The sequence below is a fragment of the Palaemon carinicauda genome, chromosome 43, assembly GCF_036898095.1.
Source record: "Palaemon carinicauda isolate YSFRI2023 chromosome 43, ASM3689809v2, whole genome shotgun sequence".
In the NCBI taxonomy this organism is placed as follows: Eukaryota; Metazoa; Arthropoda; class Malacostraca; order Decapoda; family Palaemonidae; genus Palaemon; species Palaemon carinicauda.
In genome coordinates, this window is record NC_090767.1 from 7,987,273 (window position 1) to 8,006,254 (window position 18,982).

General features: G+C 46.7%; 1 protein-coding gene across 1 annotated transcript; it reads left to right on the forward strand.

Moving 5' to 3' along the window:
* The first annotated feature begins 268 nt into the window (after window positions 1–268).
* Window positions 269–2,691, forward strand: LOC137633708 (uncharacterized). The gene is made up of 2 exons (XM_068365955.1): window positions 269–2,144; window positions 2,477–2,691. The coding sequence occupies exons 1-2, from the start codon at window positions 269–271 to the stop codon at window positions 2,689–2,691; spliced, it is 2,091 nt and encodes a 696-aa protein (XP_068222056.1).
* The last annotated feature ends 16,291 nt before the right edge of the window (window positions 2,692–18,982 follow it).

Sequence of the window (18,982 nt, forward strand, 5' to 3'; positions counted from 1 at the left end):
TCCGAAAAAGCCAAATAAGATTAGAGTAGTCTTTGACTGTAGTGCTAAATACCAGGGTAGTTCCCTTAATGACAAGTTGATGCAAGGTCCTGATATGACTAATTCCCTGATTGGAGTGCTCCTCAGATTTCGTCTAGAAAGGGTGGCCTTGATGGGTGACATAGAATCTATGTTTTACAAAGTTCAGGTACCAAAGGATCAACATAAATACCTAAGATTTTTATGGTGACCTGGTGGTGAACTTGAAAGCGAACTTACAGAGTATCGGATGGGTGTTCACATCTTTGGAGCAGTATCGTCACCTAGCATCGCCAATTATGCTTTGAGGGCAGCAGCTGACCATGCAAGAGATAAGTATGGTCCAGATGTAGAACACACCATTAAGACTAATTTTTATGTGGATGACTATTTAAAGTCTGTACCTTCAGAAGAGCAGGCATTAAGACTTGTGAAAGACGTTACAGCAGCATTGAAGGCAAGAGGTTTTCGACTGACAAAGTTTGTGAGTCACAGCAGGCTGATGTTGAAATCAATCCCACAAAAGGACCGTTCAAAAGATCTTCAAACATGTGATCTTGACTATGATGAACTTTATGTAGAAAGAGCTCTTGGTCTTCAGTGGAATATTGAAAATGACTACTTTACTTTCTCCGCAAGCTTGGACCCAAAACCATTTACAAGGAGAGGTATTTTGTCAACAGTATGTTCCCTTTATGATCTTCTTGGTTTTGTGGCTCCTTTTCTTCTGCCAGCTAAGAGAATTCTTCGCGAAGTTTGTCAGGATAGCAGCTTGGGATGGGATGATGTTATTCCCGAAAAATACCTGAAGCCCTGGAGAAGGTGGCTTGATGATTTAGCAATCCTGAGTAACTTGAAGATTCCAAGATGTGTCAAACCAAAGGAATTTGGTACAGTGACTTCCACACAGCTGCACATGTTTTCAGATGCTAGTAATGAAGGCTATGGTGCTGCAGCATACATAAGACTTTCTGATAACAGTGGGAGGATTTCTATTGCTCTGCTGATAGGAAAGTCTAGAGTGTGTCCTGTAAAGGCAACAACCATACCGCGACTGGAATTGACTGCTGCAGTGGTGTCCATAAATCTCGCACAACACATTTTGAAAGAGCTGCAGATTACAGTGGACCAGACATTCTATCACACAGATTCTACAACAGTTCTTCACTATATTTTTAATGATAGAAAGAGATTTCCTATATTTGTTGCAAATAGAGTGAAAGTAATCAAGGATTTCTCTGAAAATACACAGTGGAGATATGTTCAGAGTAAAGAGAATCCTGCTGATATTGCATCAAGAGGTTTCACAAGTCAGCAAAAGCTGAACAGTAACATTTGGTTTGATGGCCCATATTTTCTTAAAGGACCAGAGGAGCTGTGGAAAAATGATATGCCCCATGGTGTAGTTGAATTGGAAGGATCTACAAGTTTTGCAGTGCATCCAGAAGATGGGGAGGGAAATGCTGTTGATAAGTTTCTTGAGTATTATTCTTCATGGCATCGATTGAGGATGGCTGTTGCTGTGTATCACCGTCTTTTTTCCATACTGAAATCTAAGAGACAAGCTAGAATTAATGGTTCATTTACAGCAGAAGAATTAGATGCTGCTGAAAAAGCAGTCAGATATATTCAGAAGAAAACTTTTAGTAAGGAAGTGTCACTCTTACAAAAGAGCGAAGGGTCAAGGGGCCGAGGACTTTGTAGTAGCAGTAGCATTTATAAACTAGATCCCTTCATTGATCCTAAAGACAGGCTTCTTCGCGTTAATGGACGGCTCTCCAAAGCAGAAATTTCAGCTGGCGAGAAACATCCAATGATATTACCTAGAAAGAGTCATATTACCACTTTGATTATCCGGTACACACATGAAAAATTAGCTCATGCTGGACGCAACCATGTGATGGCAAAACTTAGAGAACTTTACTGGATTATCCGTACTAATGCAAGTGTCCGCCAGGTTCTACAAAGATGTGTCATTTGCAGAAAAATTAGTAACCCTGTTCTAAACCAGAAGATGGCTGATTTACCATTGGAAAGAGTAATTCCAGCTGCTCCATTAACACACACACAGGTGTTGACTTCTTTGGGCCACAGGAAGTCAAAGAAGGAAGGCAAATCAGGAAGAGGTATGGTGTATTATTTACTTGCTTGTCTACAAGAGCAATTCATATAGAGACAGCCAATTCCTTAGACACATCGTCCTTCATAAATTCTTTAAGAAGGTTTGTTGCTAGAAGAGGAAATGTAAAGAAGATTTGGTGTGACAATGGGACAAACTTTCATGGAGCTGAGGAGTTGAGGAAGTCACTGCAAGAGATGAATGATGATCAGGTCAGAGCTTTCCTCTCAAAAGAAAGCATCAGATGGACCTTCAATCCCCCTACAGCTAGTCATATGGGAGGTGTGTGAGAACGTCAGATTAGAACTGTGAGAAAGGTCTTGACTCCTCTCTTCAAAGAACATGCTGGACGACTGGATGATGAGAGTTACCGCACTCTTCTCACAGAAGTTGAGGCTATAGTGAATGACAATCCTTTGACCACAGTCAGTGACAGCCCAGATGACTTACAACCACTCAGTCCAGCACAGGTTCTCATACAGAAATCAAGTGTTGTGATGCCACCACCTGGTGTTTTTCAGAAAGGAGATATGTATCTGAGACAGAGGTGGTGATATGTTCAATTCTTGGCTAACTTATTCTGGACTAGATGGCGAAGAGAATATTTGTCAACATTACAAGAGAGACAGAAGTGGAACAAGGAAAAGCGGCATCTTCAAGATGATGATATTGTCCTTGTAAAAGATGATAATCAGTTAAGGAGTAACTGGATGATGGGTAGTGTTATCAGCACTGGAAAGGACAGAACTGGTTTTGTACGTATTGTAGTTTTAAAGACGCAAACATCAGAGCTCCATCGACCCATTCAAAAGCTTGTTCTTCTCCTTGCAGTAGAGGAACAATGATTATAATAGTTATTTTTATTAGGATCAAAGGATTTGAGAGTATATTACATTTATTATAGATGTTATTTATATCACCTGCATTTATAGATATGATTGATTTTGATAAACAAATAATTTGTTTATAGGGCCGAGAATGTAAATGCAGCATTTTATAGAAACCATTTGTGTATATAATTATTTAATAAGCTCTGTTTTTCAACTTGGTGATTAGGGTTAAATTGTATTGTAGATATTTTGTCCGTTTTACATGTAAACATTGTTCAGGCTTTTTTTTGATAGTTACTGCTGTAATTTGTTTGTTAACCCTGGATAGGTACGCTCCTCAGACACCCCTTTAGGGTATACTCGGATGCGCGCGACCCCGACGCCAAAAATAATTCTTGAAAAATCAGTTTTCGCAGTAACCTCCTTTTTTCTTTTGCCAAAAAAAAACTTCAATGAATGCTTGAAACAACTGTAAAAATAAATACTACTCATCTGCAGAAAAACTATTTATTATAAATATTTTAAAAAATTAAGTAGAAAAAAGACCTTACATAAAAATTCATAAAAAAAAAGTTTATACATATATACACAAATCCTTTTAGGAATTGATTTTTGAATGTTTAGGACACATCTTGATGTATTTTGGATGAAGTCAGAACCACGGAGGTGAAGATCTGAAATGAGAAAAAAAGGGTAACTTTTTTTGGCCAAAAATGTGTCCAAATTTCATGAATTTTTTTGGGTACCCAAATGAAATAGGAAGTGGCTAATTTTTTTAGGGAATAAACATATGTTATCTTAAAATATAAATATGTAAAAATATCTTCATTATTTTGTAAATTACATTTATATCAGGGGCCATATCTAAAGGTAATTTTTTGAGTACTTAAAAATCTCGTAAAAAATACATATATTTAATATATAATATGATATTTATGCAGGTAAAAATATATCAAAATATCACAAATTCTATAGGGAATAAGAATATATATAGATAGGGCAACTTACGCTTCGGATATGTCCACAAAATGGCCGCCAACCACACTGACTCAGACTCCCTAATCTGCCACTTGAAATGTAGGAAGGGTATGTCAATTTCAAGTTGTTATTTACTAATCTAATTATTCTTGGATATGCATAAAAATTGTATGGTGGGTTGCTGGACAATTGTCGATTATTTTACGACTATAAAATTAAAATTCTGACCCCCCCAAAAATTTTTTGAATGGAAATAAAATCGAAAAAAAAAATGTAGAACAATATAATATTTTAGCTAAAAAAATTTGATATTCAATAAAAAAAAAGTAAAAATTTTCCGACAAATAAACATCTAGAGGAATAATTACTCTGTGATATTTCCTTAGTACGTAGTAATTTTGAAAGAAATGTGAAAAAACGAAAAAGTGGCAATCACCGGAAAATCGAACACATACCTATATATACGCCATATCTGGCTAAAAATAAAGATAGGCATGGGTAGCCAGATCATCTAGAAACACTTTCCAACACTATAAAAATACAAGTTTTGCGACACTACTTGCCAATTCCTTACGGTAACATGACTAAGCAGAAAAATGCAAAACAAATAAAAAGGGGCACTCGCGGAAAAATGGCTAACATTCTAATATACGGCATTTCAGAAAAAAAAAATTTCAGCCACGTTCTAAGCAAACCATCAAAGCACATTTTCCGACAAATAAACATCTAAATGAATCATTACTCTGTGATAGTTCCTTAGTACATAGTAATTTTGAAAGATATGGGAAAAAACGAAAAAATGGCAATCACAGGAAAATCGAACACATACCTATATATACGCCATATCTGGCTAAAAAAAAAGATAGGCATGGGTAGCCAGATCATCTAGAAACACTTTCCAACACTATAAAATTATAAGTTTTGCGACACTACTTGCCATTTCCTTACGGTAACATGACTAAGCAAAAAAATGCAAAACAAGTAAAAAGGGGCACTCGCGGAAGAATGGCCATTCTAATATACGGCATTTCAGAAAAAAAAAATTTCAGCCACGTGCTAGGCAAACCATCAAGGCACATTTTCCGACAAATAAACATATAAATGAATCATTACTCTGTGATAGTTCCTTAGTACGCAGTAATTTTGAAAGAAATGGGAAAAAACGAAAAAATGGCAATCACAGGAAAATCGAACACATAACTATATATACGCCATATCTGGCTTAAAAAAAAGATAGGCATGGGTAGCCAGATCATCTAGAAACACTTTCCAACACTATAAAAATATAAGTTTTGCGACACTTCTTGCCAATTCCTTACGGTAACATGACTAAGTAAAAAAAATGAAAAACAAATAAAAAGGGGCACCCGCGGAAAAATGGCCAACATTTTATTATACGCATTTCAGAAAAAAAATTTCAGCCACGTGCTAGGCAAACCATCAAGGCACATTTTCCGACAAATAAACATCTAAATGAATCATTACTCTGTGATAGTTCCTTAGTACGTAGTAATTTTGAAAGAAATGGGAAAAAACGAAAAAATGGCAATCACAGGAAAATCGAACACATACCTATATATACGCTATATCTGGCTAAAAAAAAATAGGCATGGGTAGCCAGATCATCTAGAAACACTTTCCAACACTATAAAAATATAAGTTTTGCGACACTACTTGCCAATTCCTTACGGTAACATGACTAAGCAAAAAAATGCAAAAACAAATAAAAAGGGGCACTCGCGGAAAAATGCCCAACATTCTAATATACGGCATCTCAGATAAAAAAAAAAGACATGCACGTGTTAACCCAACCATCAAGGCACACTTTCTAACACATAAACATGAAAAAAAAATCAATAATATACGGCAATTCCTTACTACGTAGTAAATTTTTACAAATATTGAAAAAAAACAGAAATTGGCAACCGCAGTTAAATACCCAATATACCAATAACTAGGTCGTAACTGACAAAAACGAAGTCACGCATGGGTAGCCAGATCATCTAGACACACTTTCCAACACTAAAAAAGCAAAAGTTTTACGACACTATTTCGCAATATCTTACGGAAAAATGACTTGGCAAAAAAATGAAAAAAAATGAAAAAGGGGCACTCGCGGTAAAATGCCCAACATTCTAATATACTGCATCTCAGATAAAAAAAAGACATGCACGTGTTAGCCCAACCATCAAGGCACACTTTCTAACACATAAACATGAAAAAAAATCAATAATATACGGCAATTCCTTACTACGTAGTAATTTTTACAAATATTGAAAAAAACCGAAATTGGCAACCGCAGTTAAATACCCAATATACCAATAACTACGACGTATCTGACAAAAACAAAGTCACGCATGGGTAGCCAGATCATCTAGACACACTTTCCAACACTAAAAAAGCAAAAGTATTACGACACTATTTGGCAATATCTTACGGAAAAATTACTTGGCAAAAAAATGAAAAAAAATGAAAAAGGGGCACTTGCGCTAAAATGGTCCTCGTGGTGATGAACGACATTTTAACTAAAAAAAATCATGCACATGGTAGCCAAACAATCCACCAAGACTTTCCAACACTGATAACCTATACAAGTTGCACCATTCTACGACAATTTCATAATACGTAATAACTTTGATAATTATGCAAATTACCTTAGAAGGGTAAACTCGGTCGCGCTCGACCCCGACGCGTCTCAGAAATCGGGGAAGGAGTACAGCTGCAGCAATGCACATCTGGACACTACTAGAGCGTGTAGGCGAGACACCTACTGCAGGTCGATCACCCACAAATTCAGTCACGGGGGTGAGTCATGTGAGAAAAACCTCTTTTTTTTGACGCTCGGGGTCGCGGGCGACCCACCAGGGTTAAGTGTTGAGTAGTTCTTGAAAAGATTGTTTATCCTGGTAGTTATCAGTGTTGGAATCACACTGTAACAATTCTATGTTCTAGAAATAGGATCAAGGTTTTTTGATGACTGACAGAGCAGAAGAAGTCTTCAAAGTGTAAAGAACATTTCTTTGGAAATTTGTTTCGCTTGTATTGGATGTAGCTTAGAGTAACACAGATGTAAGTTTATTTCTTTACTGAAATTTGTATATATTCTATTTCATGTTTGTGGTGTTTTGTAGTGAAATCAAACTATTCAATTTTTTGTTTATTATGGAATTTCTTTTTAACAAATTTAGTAAGTTTGTACTTTGTTGTTTTCAGTTTCTTGAACCTCGTCGCCCTGCACTACTAGCAAAGTACTCATCATTGGTTCTCTGGTCTTGGAGTATTGACCAACTACAGTATAAGCTTTTACAGTTATGGTCAACTTAAGTTGTAGTGCTTAGTGTTAAGTGATTTAAAGCTTTAAGTTGGTTTAAAGTGTCTTGTAATATCAACTTGAACTTTATATCAAATTTTTAATAAAGTGTGACGTGAGTAACAGTATCTGTGTCTATTCTCCATCTCATCCCTGTGGCTTTGAAGAAAACGGCAGCTACACCAAGGTGACCCCAGGTCCCATTCCCCGAATCGCCAACAACGATGTGACCCCAGGTCCCATTCCCCAAATCCCCAACACCAAGATGACCCCGGGTCCCCTCCCCCATATCACCAACACCAAGGTGACCCCAATCCCCTTCCCCAAATTTCCCCCACCAAGGTGACCCCAGGTCACCTTCCCTAAATTTCCCCCACCAAGGTGACGTAAAATCGCCTTCCCCAATTTTCCCACACCGAGATGACCTCAGGTCCCCTGTCCTAAATTTCCCCCACCAAGGGGACCCTTCGTCCCCTTCCCCGAATCCAAACCAGCAATGTGAACCCATGTCACCTTCCCCAAATCCCCAAAACCAAGGTGACCCCAGGTCCCCTTCCCCAAATCCCAAAAACCAAGGTGACCCCAGGTCCCCTTCCCAAAATCGCCAAAAACAAGTTGACCAGAGGTCCCCTTCCCAAAGTCCCCAACACCAAGGTGACACCAGGTCCCCTTCCTCAAATCCCCAACAAATAGGTGACCCCATGTTCCCCTCCCCAAGACCGCAACACCAAAGTGACACCAGGTCCCCTTCCCCAAATCCCCAACACCAAGGAGACCCCAGATACCCTTCCCCATATCCCCAACACCAAGGTGACCCCAGGTCCCCTTCCCCAAATCCCAAAAACCAAGGTGACCCCAGGTCCCCTTCCCAAAATCGCCAAAAACAAGTTGACCAGAGGTCCCCTTCCCCAAGTCCCCAACACCAAGGTGACACCAGGTCCGCTTCCTCAAATCCCCAACAAATAGGTGACCCCATGTTCCCTTCCCCAAGTCCGCAACATGAAAGTGACACCAGGTCCCCTTCCCCAAATCCCCAACACCAAGGAGACCCCAGGTACCCTTCCCCATATCCCCAACACCAAGGTGACCCCAGGTCCCCTTCCCCATTTTTCCCCCACCAAGGTGACCTTTCCCCAAATTTCCCCCACCAAGGTGACTTAAAGTCTCCTTCCCAAATTTTCCCCCACCAAGGTGAACCTTCGTCCCCTTCCTCAAATTTCCCCCACCAAGGGGACTCTATGTCCCCTTCCCCAAATCCAAACCACCAATGTGAACCCCTGTCACCTTCCTCAAATCCTTGAAACCAAGGTGACCCCAGGTCCCCTTCCCCAAATCCCAAAAACCAAGTTGACCAGAGGTCCCCTTCCCCAAGTCCCCAACACCAAGGTGACACAAGGTCGCCTTCACCAAATCCCCAACAAATAGGTGACCCCATGTTCCCTTGCCCAAGTCCGCAACACCAAGAAGACACCAGGTCCCCTTCCTCAAATCTCCAACACAAAGGTGACCCCAGGTCCCCTTCCCCAAATCCACAACACCAAGGTGACCCCAGGTCCCCTTCCCCAAAAGCCCCCATACCAAAGTGACCCCTGGTCCCCTTCCATAAATCCCCTCACCAAGGAGACCCCAGGTCCCCTTCCCCAAATTTCCCTCACCAAGCTGACCCCAGGTCATTTCCAAAAATTTCCCCCACAAAGGTGAGCCCAGGTCACCTTCCCCAAATCCCCAACCACAAGGTGACCCCAGGTCCCCTTCCCCAAATCACCCCACCAAGGTGATCCCAGGTCACATTCCCCAAATCCCCAACAACAAGGTGACCACAGATCCCCTTCCCCAAATCCCCCCACCAAGGTGACCCCATGTCCCCTTCCCCAAGTCCTTAACACCAAGGTGACCCCAGGTGCCCTTCCTCAGGTCCCCAACATCAAGGTGACCCCAGGTCTCCTTCCCCAAATCCAAAAACCAAGGTGACCCCAGGTCCCATTCCCCAAGTCCCCAACACCAAGGTGACCCGTGGTTCCCTTCCCCAAGTCCCAAACACCAAGGTGACCCCAGGAACCCTTCCCGAAGTCCCCAACACCAAGGTGACCCCAGGAACCCTTCCCCAAGTCACCAACACCAAGGTGACACCAGGTCCCCTTTCCCAAGTCCCCAATACCAAGGTGACCCCAGGTCCCCTTCACCGAATCACATTCACAAAGGTGACCCCAGCTCCCCTTCCCCTAATTCCCAAAACAAAGGTGACCACAGTTCCCCTTCCCTTAAATCCCCCACACCAAGGAGACCACAGGTCCCCTTCCCAAAGTACTCAACAACAAGGTGACCCCAGGTCCCCTTCCCCAATTCCCCACCACCAAGGTGACCCAAGGTCCCCTTCCCCAAATACCCATCACCAAGGTGACCCCAGGTCCCCTTCCCATAGTCCCCAACACCAAGGTGACCCTAGGTCCCCTTCCCAAAGTCCCCAACTCCAAGGTGACCCAAGGTCCCCTTCCCCAAGTCCCAAACACCAAGGTGACCCCAGGTCCCCTTCCCAAAGTCCCCAACTCCAAATTGACCCCAGGTCCCCTTCCCTAAGTCCCCAACACCAAGGTGAGCCTAGGTCCCCTTCCCAAAGTCCCTAACTCCAAGGTGACCCCAGGTCCCCTTTCCCTAGTCCCCAACACCTAGGTGACCCCCATGTCCCCTCCCCCAAGTCCCCAACACCAAAGTGACCCCAGGTCCCTTTCCCCAAGTCCCTACCACCAAGATGACCCTAGGTCCACTTCCCCCAATCTACAACACCAAGGTGACCCCAGGTCCCCTTCCCAAAGTCCCCAACACCAAGGTGACTCCAGGTCCCCTTCCCCAAATCTCCCCACCAAGGAGACCCCAGGTCCCCTTCCCGAAATCCAACCCACCTAGGTGACCCCAGGTCTCCATCCCCAAGTCCACAAAACCAAGGTGACCCCAGGTCCCCTTCCCAAAGTCCCCAACACCAAGGTGACTCCATGTCCCCTTCCCCAAGTCCACGACACCAAAGTGACCCCAAGTCCCCTTCCCCAAGTCCCCACCACGAAGGTGACCCCAGGTCCCCTTCCCCCAATCTACAACACCAAGGTGACCCCAGGTCCCCTTCCCCAAGTCCCCAACACCAAGGTGACCCCATGTCCTCTTCCCAAAGTCCCCAACACCAAGGTGACCCCAGGTCCCCTTCCCCAAATCCCCCCACCAAGAAGGCCCCATGTCCCTTTCCCCAAATTTCCCCCACCAAGGTGACCCCAGGTCACCTTCCCCAATTTTCCCCCACCAAGGTGACCCCTGGTCCCCTTCCCCAAATTTCCCCCACCAAGGGGACCCCAGGTGCCCTTCCCCAAATTCTCACTACTAATGTGACCCCAGGTCCCCTTCCCCAAATCCCCAAAACAAAGGTGACTCAAGGTCCCCTTCCCCAATTCCCCAAAACCAAGGTGACCCCAGGTCCCCTTTTCCAAGTCCCCATCACCAAGTTGACCCCAGGTCCCCTCCCCAAAGTCCCCAACACCAAGGTGACCCCAGGTCCCCTTCCTCGAATCCCCAACACCAAGGTGACCCCAGGTCACCTTCCCCAAGTCCGCAACTCCAAGGTGACCCCGGGTCCCCTTCCCCAATTCCAAAAACCAAGGTGACCCCAAGTCCCCATCCCCAAGTCCCCAACACCAAGGTGACCCCAGGTCCCCTCCCCAAAGTCCCCAACACCAAGGTGACCCAGGTCCCCCTCCCCAAGTCCCCCCCACCAAGGTGACCCCAGGTCCCCTTCCCCAAATCCCCAACATCAAGGTGACCCCAGGTCTACTTCCCCTAGTCCCCAACACCAAGTTGACCCCAGGTCCTCTTCCCCAAGTCCCCAACTCCAAGGTGACCTTAGGTCTTCTTCCTTAATCTAATAAGAGTTGGAGATAGACGTAACAGACAAACTAGATTTAATGATGACCTTTTTGTTTCAAGAACCAACACTGATCTGGGAAGCAGAGCATTTGTTGTGCGGGGTCCATCAGTGTGGAACAAACTGCCAAACCAACTAAAAGCATCAACTAATATTAACTCTTTTAAACTGAATTTGAAAAAGTATCTATTGTCCAAATAATTTTTATAGTAAAACTTTATATATATTCTAATTGAGCTCTTTTACTTTTTTACTCTATTTTAGCAGACTATTTGTGTATTTTAGATTCTATTTTAAGATAAATGTTCATAACTCTAGTTTTATAAGTACCTGTATTTCATAAGCAATTTTGAAATCGAAATGTTATAATCATGCTAAAGATAATTTTAATATTATAGAGATATGTAACTTTTATAGCAAATATTTTATAGAGGTAAGAATTTTATTAAGCCTCAAGTACTATTATAAAAAAATTCATATTTTATATGCAAAATTTTCAATGTTTTAAATACTTTTATGATATACCTAATTATGTCACAAATTCTTTATTGTTCTTAATCTTGTATAAAGTAAATCTATATATTTATGTTTTATAATGATGTAAATTTTTATGAACGCACATGTAAATATCTAAATTTTAAATGTAAACTACAATGTAATCTGTAATTATTGTAATAGCCAATGTAAATATTGGAATAAAGCTTATTATTATTATTATTATTATTATTATTATTATTATTATTATTATTATTATTATTATTATTATCCTCAAGTCACCAACACCAAGGTGACCCCAAGTCCCCTACAGCAAATCCCACCCCCAAGGGGACCCCAGGTCCCCTTCCCCAAATCCCCAGCACCAAGATAACCCCAGGTTCCTATCCCAAAATCTCCAACACCCAGGTGACCCAAGGTCCCCTTCCCCAAATCCTTAACACCAAGGTGACCCCGGGTCCCCTTCCTCAAATCCCCAACACCAAGGTGACCACAGGTCCCCTTCCCCAAATCCCCAACACCAAGGTGACCCCAGGTCCACTTTCCCCAAAATCCCACTCTCCAAGGTGACCCCAGGTCCCCTTCCCCAAGTCCCCAACACCAAGGTGACCCCAGGTCCCCTTCCCAATGTCCCAAACTCCACGTTGACCCTAGGTCCCCTTCCCAAAGTCCCCAACTCCAAGGTGACCCCTGGTCCCCTTCCCCAAGTCCCCAACCCCTAGGTGACCCCAGGTCCCCTCCCCCAAGTCCCCAACACCATGGTGACCCCAAGTCCCCTTTCCAAAGTCCCCAACTCCTAGGTGACCTCAGGTCCCCTTCCTCAAGTCCCCAACAAGAAGGTGACCCCAGGTCCCCTCCAGCAAATCCCACCCCAAGGTGACCCCAGGTCCCCTTCCCCAAATCCCCAGCACCAAGGTGACCCCAGGTTCCCTTCCCCAAATCCCCAGCACCCAGGTGACCCCAGGTCCCCTACCCCAAATCCCTAACACCAAGATGACACCAGGTCCCCTTCCCAAAATCCCCAACACCAAGGTGACCCCAGGTCCCTTTCCCCAAGTCTTACCACCAAGATGACCCAAGGTCCCCTTCCCCAAATCTACAAAACCAAGGTGACCCCAGGTCCCTTTCCCCAAGTCCCCAACACCAAGGTGACCTCAGGTTCCCTTCCCAAAGTCCCCAACACCAAGGTGACTCCAGGTCCCCTTCCCCAAATCTCCCCACCAAGGAGACCCCAGGTCCCCTTCCCCAAATCCAACCCACCTAGATGACCCCTGGGGTCATCCCCAAGTCCACAAAACCAAGGTGACCCCAGGTACCCTTCCCAAAGTCCCCGACACCAAAGTGACCCCATGTCCCCTTCCCCCAAGTTCCCACCAGGAAGGTGACCCCAGGTCCCCTTCCCCCAATCTACAACACCAAGGTGACCTCAGGTCCCCTTACCCAAGTCCCCAACACTAAGGTGACCCCAGGTCCCCTTCCCAAAGTACCTACCACCAAGATGACCCAAGGTCCCCTTCCCCCAATCTAAAACACCAAGGTGACCCCAGGTCCCTTTCCCCAAGTCCCCAACACCAAGGTGACCTCAGGTTCCCTTCCCAAAGTCCCCAACACCAAGGTGACTCCAGGTCCCCTTCCCCAAAACTCCCCACCAAGGAGACCCCATGTCCCCTTCCCCAAATCCAACCCACCTAGATGACCCCTGGGGTCATCCCCAAGTCCACAAAACCAAGGTGACCCCAGGTCCCCTTACCAAAGTCCCCGACACCAAAGTGACCCCATGTCCCCTTCCCCCAAGTTCCCACCACGAAGGTAACCCCAGGTCCCCTCACCCAAGTCCTCAACACCAAAGTGACCCCAGGTCCCTTTCCCCAAGTCCCTACCACCAAGACGACCCAAGGTCCCCTTCCCCAATCTACAACACCAAGGTGACCACAGGTCCCTTTCCCGAAGTCCCCAACACCAAGGTGACCCCAGGTTCCCTTCCCAAAGTCCCCAACACCAAGGTGACTCCAGGTCCCCATCCCCAAATCTCCCCACCAAGGAGACCCCAGGTCCCCTTCCCCAAATCCAACCCACCTAGATGACCCCTGGGGTCATCCCCAAGTCCACAAAACCAAGGTGACCCCAGGTCCCCTTCCCAAAGTCCCCGACACCAAAGTGACCCCATGTCCCCTTCCCCCGAGTTCCCACCACGAAGGTGACCCCAGGTCCCCTTCCCCCAATCTACAACACCAAGGTGACCTCAGGTCCCCTTACCCAAGTCCCCAACACCAAGATGACCCCAGGTCCCCTTCCCAAAGTCCCCAACACCAAGGTGACCCCAGGTCCCCTTCCCCAAATCCCCCCACCAAGGAGACCCCAGGTCCCTTTCCCCAAATTCCCACCACCAAGGTGACCCCAGGTCACCTTCCCCAAATTTCCCCCACCAAGGTGACTTCAAGTCACCTTCCCCAATTTTCCCCCAACAAGGTGACCCCTGGTCCCCTTCCCCAAATTTCCCCCACCAAGGGGACCCCAGGTCCCCTTTCCTAAATTCCCATCACTAATGTGACCCCAGGTCCCCTTCCCCAGATCCCCGAAACCAATGTGACTCCAGGTCCCCTTCCCCAATTCCGCAAAACCAAGGTGACCCCAGGTCCCCTTTTCCAAGTCCCCATCACCAAGGTGACCCAAGGTCCCCTTCCCGAAGTCCCCAACACCGAGGTGACCCTAGGTCCCCTTCCCCAAATCCCCAACACCAAGGTGACCCCGGGTCCCCTTCCACAATTCCAAAAACCAAGTTGACCCCAGGTCCCCATCCCCAAGTCCCCAACACCAAGGTGACCCCAGGTCCCCTTCCCAAAGTCCCCGACACCAAGGTGACCTAGGTCCCCCTCCCCAAGTCCCCACCACCAAGGTGACCCCAGGTCCCCTTCCCCAAATCCCCATCATCAAGGTGACCCCAGGCCTACTTCCCCTATTCCCCAACACCAAGATGACCCCAGGTCCCCTTCCCCAAGTCCCTAACTCCAAGGTGACCTCTGGTCTTCTTCCTCAAGTCTCCTACACCAAGGTGACCCCAAGTCCCCTCCAGCAAATCCCACCCCCAAGGGGACCCCAGGTCCCCTTACCCAAATCCCCAGCACCAAGATGACCCCAGGTTCCTATCCCAAAATCTTCAACACCCAGTTGACCCCAGGTCCCCTTCCCCAAATCCCTAACACCAAGGTGACCCCGGGTCCCCTTCCTCAAATCCCCAACACCAAGGTGACCACAGGTCCCCTTCCCCAAATCTCCAACACCAAGGTGACCACAGGTCCACTTTCCCCAAAGTCTCAATCTCCAAGGTGACCCAAGGTCCCCTTCCCCAAGTCCCCAACACCAAGGTGACCCCAGGTCCCCTTCCCAATGTCCCCAACTCCAAGGTGACCCTAGGTCCCCTTCCCAAAGTCCCCAACTCCAAGGTGACCCCTGGTCCCCTTCCCCAAGTCCCCAACTCTTAGGTGACCCCAGGTCCCCTCCCCTAAGTCCCCAACACCAAGATGACACCAGGTCCCCTTCCCAAAATCCCCAACACCAAGGTGACCCCAGGTCCCTTTCCCCAAATTTCTCCACCCAGGAGACCCCAGGCCAACTTCCCCAAATTTCCCCCACCAAGTTGACTTGAAGTCACCTTCCCAATTTTCCTCCACCAAGGTGACCCCACTTCCCCTTCCCCAAATTAAAACCACCAATGTGACCCAAAGACACCTTCCCCAAATCCCCAAAACCAAGGTGACCCCAGGTCCCCTTCCCCAAATCCCCAAAATCAAGTTGACCAGAGGTCCCCTTCCCCAAGTCCCCAACACCAAGCTGACTCCAGGTCCCCTTCCCCAAATCCCCAAAACCAACTTGACCAGAAGTCCCCTTCCCCAAGTCCCCAACACCAAGGTGACACCAGGTCCCCTTCCCCAAATCCCCAACACCAAGGTGACCCAAGGTCCACTTCCCCAAATCTACAACACCAAGGTGACCCCAGGTCTCCTTCCCAAAGTCCCCAACACCAAGGTGACTCCAGGTCCCCTTCCCCAAATCTCCCCACCAAGGAGACCCCATGTCCCCTTCCCCAAATCCAACCCACCTAGATGACCCCTGGGGTCATCCCCAAGTCCACAAAAAAAAGGTGACCCCAGGTCCACTTCCCAAAGTCCCCGACACCAAAGTGACCCCATGTCGCCTTCCCCCAAGTTCACACCACGAAGGTAACCCCAGGTCCCCTCACCCAAGTCCCCAACACCAAAGTGACCCCAGGTCCCTTTCCCCAAGTCCCTACCACCAAGATGACCCAAGGTCCCCTTCCCCAATCTACAACACCAAGGTGACCCCAGGTCCCTTTCCCCAAGTCCCCAACACCAAGGTGACCCCAGGTTCCCTTCCCAAAGTCCCCAATACCAAGGTGACTCCAGGTCCCCATCCCCAAATCTCCCCACCAAGGAGACCCCAGGTCCCCTTCCCCAAATCCAACCCACCTAGATGACCCCTGGGGTCATCCCCAAGTCCACAAAACCAAGGTGACCCCAGGTCCCCTTCCCAAAGTCCCCGACACCAAAGTGACCTCATGTCCCCTTCCCCACAGTTTCCACCACGAAGGTGACCCCAGGTCCCCTTCCCCCAATCTACAACACCAAGGTGACCTCAGGTCCCCTTACCCAAGTCCCCAACACCAAGATGACCCCAGGTCCCCTTCCCAAAGTCCCCAACACCAAGGTGACCCCAGGTCCCCTTCCCCAAATCCCCCCACCAAGGAGACCCCAGGTCTCTTTCCCCAAATTCCCCCCACCAAGGTGACCCCAGGTCACCTTCCCCAAATTTCCCCCACCAAGGTGACTTCAAGTCACCTTCCCCAATTTTCCCCCACCAAGGTGACCCCTGGTCCCCTTCCCCAAATTTACCCCACCAAGGGGACCCCAGGTCCCCTTTCCCAAATTTCCATCACTAATGTGACCCCAGGTCCCCTTCCCCAAATCCCCAAAACAAAGGTGACTCAAGGTCCCCTTCCCCAATTCCCCAAAACCAAGGTGACCCCAGGTCCCCTTTTCCAAGTCCCCATCACCAAGTTGACCCCAGGTCCCCTCCCCAAAGTCCCCAACACCAAGGTGACCCCAGGTCCCCTTCCTCGAATCCCCAACACCAAGGTGACCCCAGGTCACCTTCCCCAAGTCCGCAACTCCAAGGTGACCCCGGGTCCCCTTCCCCAATTCCAAAAACCAAGGTGACCCCAAGTCCCCATCCCCAAGTCCCCAACACCAAGGTGACCCCAGGTCCCCTCCCCAAAGTCCCCAACACCAAGGTGACCCAGGTCCCCCTCCCCAAGTCCCCCCCACCAAGGTGACCCCAGGTCCCCTTCCCCAAATCCCCAACATCAAGGTGACCCCAGGTCTACTTCCCCTAGTCCCCAACACCAAGTTGACCCCAGGTCCCCTTCCCCAAGTCCCCAACTCCAAGGTGACCTTAGGTCTTCTTCCTTAATCTAATAAGAGTTGGAGATAGACGTAACAGACAAACTAGATTTAATGATGACCTTTTTGTTTCAAGAACCAACACTGATCTGGGAAGCAGAGCATTTGTTGTGCGGGGTCCATCAGTGTGGAACAAACTGCCAAACCAACTAAAAGCATCAACTAATATTAACTCTTTTAAACTGAATTTGAAAAAGTATCTATTGTCCAAATAATTTTTATAGTAAAACTTTATATATATTCTAATTGAGCTCTTTTACTTTTTTACTCTATTTTAGCAGACTATTTGTGTATTTTAGATTCTATTTTAAGATAAATGTTCATAACTCTAGTTTTATAAGTACCTGTATTTCATAAGCAATTTTGAAATCGAAATGTTATAATCATGCTAAAGATAATTTTAATATTATAGAGATATGTAACTTTTATAGCAAATATTTTATTGAGGTAAGAATTTTATTAAGCCTCAAGTACTATTATAAAAAAATTCATATTTTATATGCAAAATTTTCAATGTTTTAAATACTTTTATGATATACCTAAATATGTCACAAATTCTTTATTGTTCTTAATCTTGTATAAAGTAAATCTATATATTTATGTTTTATAATGATGTAAATTTTTATGAACGCACATGTAAATATCTAAATTTCAAATGTAAACTACAATGTAATCTGTAATTATTGTAATAGCCAATGTAAATATTGGAATAAAGCTTATTATTATTATTATTATTATTATTATTATTATTATTATTATTATTATTATTATTATTATTATTATTATTATTATCCTCAAGTCACCAACACCAAGGTGACCCCAAGTCCCCTACAGCAAATCCCACCCCCAAGGGGACCCCAGGTCCCCTTCCCCAAATCCCCAGCACCAAGATAACCCCAGGTTCCTATCCCAAAATCTCCAACACCCAGGTGACCCAAGGTCCCCTTCCCCAAATCCTTAACACCAAGGTGACCCCGGGTCCCCTTCCTCAAATCCCCAACACCAAGGTGACCACAGGTCCCCTTCCCCAAATCCCCAACACCAAGGTGACCCCAGGTCCACTTTCCCCAAAATCCCACTCTCTAAGGTGACCCCAGGTCCCCTTCCCCAAGTCCCCAACACCAAGGTGACCCCAGGTCCCCTTCCCAATGTCCCAAACTCCACGTTGACCCTAGGTCCCCTTCCCAAAGTCCCCAACTCCAAGGTGACCCCTGGTCCCCTTCCCCAAGTCCCCAACCCCTAGGTGACCCCAGGTCCCCTCCCCCAAGTCCCCAACACCATGGTGACCACAAGTCCCCTTCCCAAAGTCCCCAACTCCAAGGTGACCTCAGGTCCCCTTCCTCAAGTCCCCAACAAGAAGGTGACCCCAGGTCCCCTCCAGCAAATCCCACCCCAAGGTGACCCCAGGTCCCCTTCCCCAAATCCCCAGCACCAAGGTGACCCCAGGTTCCCTTCCTCGAATCCCCAACACCAAGGTGACCCCAGGTCACCTTCCCCAAGTCCGCAACTCCAAGGTGACCCCGGGTCCCCTTCCCCAATTCCAAAAACCAAGGTGACCCCAAGTCCCCATCCCCAAGTCCCCAACACCAAGGTGACCCCAGGTCCCCTCCCCAAAGTCCCCAACACCAAGGTGACCCAGGTCCCCCTCCCCAAGTCCCCCCCACCAAGGTGACCCCAGGTCCCCTTCCCCAAATCCCCAACATCAAGGTGACCCCAGGTCTACTTCCCCTAGTCCCCAACACCAAGTTGACCCCAGGTCCTCTTCCCCAAGTCCCCAACTCCAAGGTGACCTTAGGTCTTCTTCCTTAATCTAATAAGAGTTGGAGATAGACGTAACAGACAAACTAGATT